The 7,553-nt window shown below is 37.1% G+C and overlaps 1 protein-coding gene across 1 annotated transcript; it reads right to left on the bottom strand.

The window, feature by feature from the left end:
• Positions 1-1,872: 1,872 nt before the first annotated feature.
• On the bottom strand, positions 1,873-3,317 carry LOC131244155 (UDP-N-acetylglucosamine transporter ROCK1-like). The gene is made up of 2 exons (XM_058243804.1): positions 3,298-3,317; positions 1,873-2,251 (listed from the first exon to the last, which is right to left on the bottom strand). Exons 1-2 carry the CDS (start codon positions 3,315-3,317, stop codon positions 1,873-1,875), a joined length of 399 nt encoding a protein of 132 aa, XP_058099787.1.
• Positions 3,318-7,553: the final 4,236 nt, after the last annotated feature.

The raw sequence follows: 7,553 nt of genomic DNA on the forward strand, positions 1-7,553 counted from the left end.
CCATATCGCTATCTATAGCACCTGTCATGTGTAGAGGGTACAAAACCAGCCTACTATGTTGTGTGTGACATCTACTTGGTCTGCATCTCATGTGAATGGATGGTCCTAATCATAGGTGAAGATGCATTCATCATGAGGCCAGTGTGACAAAGGGCTTGGACCACCAGCATGTGTTTCAACTTTCTGTTAGACACCTATGCTACATACATGGACCCAAAATTACCCTGAGTATATAATCACAGCCTTCTGATTAAGAGCCTTTGAAATGGAGGATAAGACCATTTTGCACTACTGTCCCTTTTGCTACAAATGAATGGTCATGGAGTGTCATACCACATCCAAACTGAGAGTTGGATCTACTTCATTTTTGGGATCATGCACTAAAATGATCTAGAAAAATGGATGGACAGAGTGAATAAAACTCTTACCCAATAGTGTGGTCCACAAAGCTTTTCCAACACCACCAAGTAACTATGTTGGTATGTGCTACAACAACCAGCCATGTGCATGTGAAATCCTATTCGATCGGTAGACGTGCCTTGAATTGAACATTCTTACGGTTATAGCTATATTGTCGAGCGCACAAGATACTGTTATAGTCCATCATTTCTATTATCTTGCTTCACCATGGAATGTCACATGATGACTTTATTGTAATTTTCTGTAAGTGCCGGCTCTTCATTTTTTTTACCCCATTTTCAAAATGGCTCCTACCTTTATCTTTAGAAAAGCAAAGCTAAAAGAAAAAGAAAAAATGAGGGGCTTTTATCTGTTCATGACCCCACATTTTTAGACCTTGTTTTCAGTTCAAGCAAAAGATTTTTCTGAAGAGAGAGAGAGAGAGAGAGAGAGAGAGAGAGAGAGAGAAGAATCATCCCAAAAGCAGAAAGAACTGCATCATCAACATTGTAGAGATACAGCTATCTGCATAATATGATCAAAATATACTTCATGTTAGACCTTAGGAAGGTTCCAACAGTGTGCAAACTGTCCATCTCATGGGACAAAATGACAACTGATGGTTGAAAAAAATCGAACTGATAGGACAATCCTAGCTGCCTAACATTTTCCCACTGAATGCAATCGAATGCGATTTTATTTAACTGCTTGTTTTAAGGCCATTAATCTGACGAATAGGAATAACCAACCAGTATTTATACAACAGCCCACTGCATGCAACTAGAACCCACATATACAAATCACTTCTGTATTTTGTATCTCACGTAAATGTTTTAAAAGAACAGACCAATACCTTTCTTAAGCATTGAATGTGGAGTCCATCTATCTCAGACAAAGTATCAAGATCTGAGCATTCCACTTGAGCCTATATGCAACATGAAAATTAAAGCATTTGAGCAAGTATTCAAAAAGCTATGGTAAGCTAACAACATTTGAGCAATGCAAAGAACTCCAGCTGCAGCACCATTCCACATCTAAAATCCTTTAAAATCCATGTATTAGAAAATTGATTTCTTCTCATATAAGTGAAGATTTGATGTAGTGAGAAAAATTGAAAAATCATATGGTAGACTAAGGAAAATTGAGAAATTATATGATCCTTGGTCTAAGCATGTAGTGTCCTCAGATAGATAGCTAAGAAAGGACTAAGAGTGGCAATCTAAATTCAACAGAAAATGTCGAATTTGGGTTGGTGGGTCTTCCCAATCTTGCTATATTTGGGGCATGGTCCATCCACTGTGCGTCCCATCATAGCAATGGTCTCAAAGACTGAACCATAGGCCCCACTTGTACAAATTCAAGGCTTATACAGTAAGTATCCCTGGGCCAAGGATTAAATAGTATTTCAAGGAGAAAATCTGATAGAGGAGACAAATACCACAGTCAATTCGGTTCAGCCATGAAAAACCCATGCTATCTGATGGCTTCTCCATCAGGAGACTTAGACATACTTGCCAATAAGCACAGACTTCCAACTATAGACATTTCCACACTCATTAAGTATGAGCTGTGTTTCTTCACGTACACCAAAAGGAACAGTATAGAAAGGATAAAAGAAAATGGAGAAAATGGAGGAATGTAAAGGAGTCTAACCTGAGAAGCCCATTGACATAGAGAAGAAGCCAGACCAGAGAGCACAGAAGCAACTAAAACAGGAATGATTCCATGAAAGAGAACTTGATCTGGGTTACTGCCACTAGAATCCCTGCCAGAACCTTCTCCAAAGCTTAGAAGAATGGCAGCAATTATTAGTAAGCATAGGGCCCCTATTTGTTTAACTGATTGCTTATGCCTACAGATTGCACCCAGAAAAAATACAGTAAAGTGACTGTAAGAGAACTTGGTAATTCTATGAAATTACCTGCAAGTGCATAACCATTAAAAAGGCCTAGCATCAGCCTAGCCAGCATAAATGCTTAACTCAGAAAACATAAGAAAAGCTTTCTCCTACCTTTGGAACCAATAGGAAATAATTGAAAAGTTAGACATAAGACAGTGATTTACTATCTGGAATGGGCCTAGGAAAATAACCAGTGATTAATAACCACTGCATTCAAAGAGTAAAATGGAGAGAAAAAATCAATCTACAATACATCTGGTAGTATAAACTATAAAGTGAGTCAGGAGTCAACAAAAAACATTGGAACTTCTAAAATACTCTTACATGTTTCAAGACCAACGGACCAAGTCTATGGTTCTCATACTGTTTCCCCTCAGCTAGAAGCAAGGTTCTCAAAACTCGGTTTCAGTGTGCAATTCAACGACGAATGAAACCAACCAGGTAGACAGTGACTCATCCCAAAGCATACATGTTTCTCTTGAACTGAGTTTTAAAATCTTCTACAAGAGGACTATACAGATCACTGCCAATATTGGACCTAGAATTAGAAAAGGAATCTGGGTACCCACCAAAAAAGGACATATTGCACACTAATTGATACAACACAATGCCGACATGCAATGAGCTTGTACCCAATCAAACATATACATATTGACATCATCTTGCAAGGAGGTAGCGCACTCTAGTCAGTCAATAACTTGCCTCCTAGAACTGCAAAATGCTTACCAATGATCTAGAGCAATGAATCAAGGAACATTCCCACATCTAGTGCCAGATTGTGCAGGTAGGAAACCTCCAAGCCTTCTGGGAAACTCTTGATAATCCTAAAGCCAATGCCTGGGTCCTTCTAACAACTCCTGGCCCTGAATTTGCATCTAGGACTAAAACCAAAGATCCAAACTTCAGCAAACATTTCTCTAACTTCTGCTTCTTTTTTCCACTTCTTTTCCTCAATTCCCTGTCTATTTTATTTTCATCATCTTATTTGGAATTTTTACCAGCTCAGCTCAGTTGTCATGTTTCCATCAACTTCTGCAGTACATGTTGTCAAAATGGCATATGTTACTGCATCAACGCATATACAATCGTATAAGACACCACTAACACGACTGATTCCACCTTAGCAATTGGTCGGGCAGTTGGGTTGAACCATCCTGGGGAACCTCCATTAATCCTAAATGATATAAAACTGCAATTGAGGAAGATACAAATTCATAGTGGGTCAACAGAAAAGGAAAAGCAGATCAACTTGATACACATCATTGAGAATTTTAAACTGCCAATCAAAATTATTCAAGAGGAAAGACCAGAACAAAATCATTTAATCCATCACTCTAGCACTCACAATTGGAAATGAAAATTACTGCATAGCTCAATGCTGATAAGCAGAAAAACCTACAGCAGCACAAGCATGTGAAACAACACCAACGTACATACAATAAAACATTTGCAATAACTATACACCTGAAACCCACTGGCAGGTCAACACTCACAACCAGAAAAACAAACAACAGCACAAACACATGAAACAACAAAAGTAAACCAAATAAAACATTTGCAACAACTATACACCTCAAAAATTGGGGTAAAGTCAGTTCTCCATCCTCCACCCAAGGCCATGACAATTGCCTGAAAAAGAACATCTGAATGCTGAGGCAAAGCTTAACAAAATTTATTGAACATAGTACGACAAAAACAAGGTACTCACAAGGATATCAACAGAAAGCGCTTGCTAATTCATTGATCCACGACACCTGAACAAAGAGAGTAAATTTAGACCACTCACAACCAGAACCACAATTCTCCAAAGTACAAATTAGACCACTCACAGTAAGAAGCATAGTTTTTCAATATGAATAATCCTATTTGTTTAGTGGCACTTTTAGAAAACTATTACACAGTCAGATTCATTAAAACAGATGTCTTGTAGAACCTTTGGAGCATTAGGAAATGGCCCTTCGGAGCATCTCCATCATCGCTACCCTTATGCCTCGAACCGGGCTAATCGTTCATCATCTGATGAAAACATTTACAAAATGGTTAATGCAAGACTAATAAAACTTTAGATCTGTGAATTCAAAAGATATAAGATTTAGTATCATATTCGCTTCAACAACTAGGAATACAGGATTTGCACAAATATAACAATAGCCAAAAAGGTCCCATACTCATCTGAAAATTCATTGCAAGTGACTGAATTCACCAGATGCCTTTCTTTTACTCTAGAAAAGGGCCAGTACCTATGAGATTGAAAGCCAATATTGCAAGTGTGATAGCTAGGGCAGTTTGGATCACCCCCAATGAGCAATTTGGGTTGAGATGTGCTTGGTTGTGGCATTTGGGGGTTACAGGTCAGGCTCAGGACTGGATCTTGAGCCATTTCATCAAACAATTAGCATGCATGAAATCTGAAAGAGAGGAAAAAAAGATATAGAGAGAGGAAGAGATCAAAGCTATGGAGAGGAGCCTCAGATTCCTTCGATTTGAAGAGATGCCTAAAAAATATGAAAAGGAGTTTTCGAATGGTGTGTATTTGCTTCGGGTAGGAGCTTCATGGCTGTTGCAATGGAGGTCCGAGAAAAAAAGATGATGTGAGGGAGATAGAAGAGATGGCGGAGATGCATTGGAGAGAGAGGGATGAGAATGAGAGAGATGGAGCAGGTGAGAGAGAGAGAGAGGGAAAGGAGATCGGGAGAGAGAGAGAGAGAGAGAGAGAGAGAGAGAGAGAGAGAGAGGGAGGGAGGGAAAGAGGAGAATCGACCGGGAACAGAGATCGGGAGAGAGGGAAATAAGGGAACGGAGAGAGAGAGAGAGAGGAATGGGTTTTCTGGGCGCAGCGCTTCTTTCAGCGTGCGCGCAGATTGGGTACCTATCCCGACGAAACCATGGACGGTCCGGTCAGGGGCTCCGTGGGGCCCACCATGATGTATATGGTTTATCCATGCCGTCCATTAATTTTAATACTTAATTTTACTTCATTATCAAAAAAATGAGGTAGATTGAAGGCCCAAGTGGACCACACCATATGAAACACATGTGATTTAATCTTCATTGTTTCCTACCGTGTGGTCCACTTGAGCCTTCGATCTAGCTGATTGTTTGGTTTCATGATAAAATGATATTTTAAAACAGATGGATAGCTTGGATAGAATATATATTCTAGTGGGCCCCATGGAGCCCCTTACAACTGTTACTTTTTAATGAAGCAATGGTGTAGCAGCAATGGTGTAGCAATTTTTTAGCTTTGGATTAAACCTAGTAATATAGTTACGGTCTATATATGTAGCAAAAAACTAACATGGTTCATAGCCTTTTCTCATTTTTTTGGTGGTGGGTCTTTTTTCGTTCTTTTTATTTGGTTTTCTTAGATCTTGAGGTTTTAAAATCTTCAATCTTAGTATCCTAAGATCCACTCCTTGCTTAAGTGATTCTTAAGCATTAAATCCATGCTTTTGGCATTCTTTTCAATCCAAGCTCTTAAACTCACCTTACAATATAAACATGTATAAAATAAACCATTAAGCATTATCATATTCATAAAACCAAGATATAAATAGGAAAAAATATGCAATATTTGACACTCAACATACCCTCAATTAGCATTTTTCTAGTCCCGAGCAAAACATGAGTGACATAATTTTCAAATCTCAATACTCAAACCATTTTCAGAAAACAATCTTTTTGTGCAAATAAGAATGAATGAGTATAATTCCAAGAAGCAAAGTGAAAAGTTGAAGACCTACATCCAAATTAAACGAGCAATCAATCAATTAGGTTCTTCATTAATCACTTAAGAGTATAAGTTCATATATCAAGTTTTTCTAACGTGCTTAGTAAATTCTACCTTACTTTCCATAAAAATATACTATCATTACATAATATCAGCCATGCTTATCACCTCAAGATTAATTGAATAATCAAGTACTGATTCCAAACTTATCCCATTTTATTTCTTTTTTCAGTTTTTTTTTTTATTTTATATCGATGGTCTCTTTTTATTTATTCATTCTTTTCAGACTTTCCATTATTTTTCATTCTGTTACAATATTTTCATCATACATGACCTTTTTGTCTATCTCACTGGTTCTTTTCATCTTTTAAGGAGGATAAAATTCTCCAAACTTAATTCTCAACATCTATCAATGATTCACATACTAATAATCAGAAATTTTAGCATAATTCACAAAAAGAAAATCGAATGTGTCTTGTGATTTAGGTCAACATGGTATCGAAATTTCCTCTTAATCGATTAATAGAAGGAACTTTAGTAATAAATTACTTAGTTGATTAAACTCCAACAATTCAAAAATGCAATCTCCATCTAATCATCATACTTAAGGCATTCTTAAGCGCACAAACTATCGCTTTCTGAATAAGTTTTTAATTTGAGAAATTGAAATTTTTAAAAAATTTTGCCACAAAAACTAAGAAAATACTAATTAGTTTACTTAATCCACACCCCCAACCTAAAATCTATATTGTCCTCAATGTAAAAGATATAAGCATGTAATGCACACGAGGTAATGAAAAGAAAGGAGTAGTGATGGAAAGATAGTACCTGAAGAAGCAAATTTGAGTCTTTGCCATGGATCTCAACATGAAATGGGTAATCACAAAGACTAAACAAACTATTATAATCCTATGAAAGCAATACATTCTAATTTTAAACTATGAAAGCAAGGGAAAGCTACTCAATCATGCATCTAGGTTCCTCCTCCAGCCGGTATCTTGATAAATTTCTCAGTAGGTTTCTTAATAAGATTATCCAAAAAGCCTTTTTTGCAGTAGGCTTGGATGCCCTGTAATATGAATGTCCAGAGAAATTTAAGCACCCCATCAAAGAATCTTCGCTTAATCCCCTGAGGTATTCAAAGTATATATGATTTACTTATGACAGAAAAAGTTTTCATGTTAGTACGACATGGTGAATTAGAGACTACAAGTATGTGAAATTTAGAAAAATTCTCGTTAAGCAGTGTAGTCTCAACATATTCTGAATTTTCAAACTTCGTTTTAATTTTCATCTCCTCCACTTCTAATGATAAACATTTAGGATCTGTGAAAGGAGGTTCTTCAGAATAAGAGTTTCCTTGGTCAGTAACAACTACCGAGGTATTGTCTCGTAAGGCATTCACTATGTCTTGTATTATGGTATCATTAGAATCTGCAAAATATGTTAAGTAATCTTCTAGAGAGTTGAAAGATTCAATTGAGAGGGGCTTGTCTTGCACATTGAGGTTTGTGATGATATGCC

Source organism: Magnolia sinica, chromosome 4 (assembly GCF_029962835.1).
Source record: "Magnolia sinica isolate HGM2019 chromosome 4, MsV1, whole genome shotgun sequence".
NCBI lineage: Eukaryota > Viridiplantae > Streptophyta > Magnoliopsida > Magnoliales > Magnoliaceae > Magnolia > Magnolia sinica.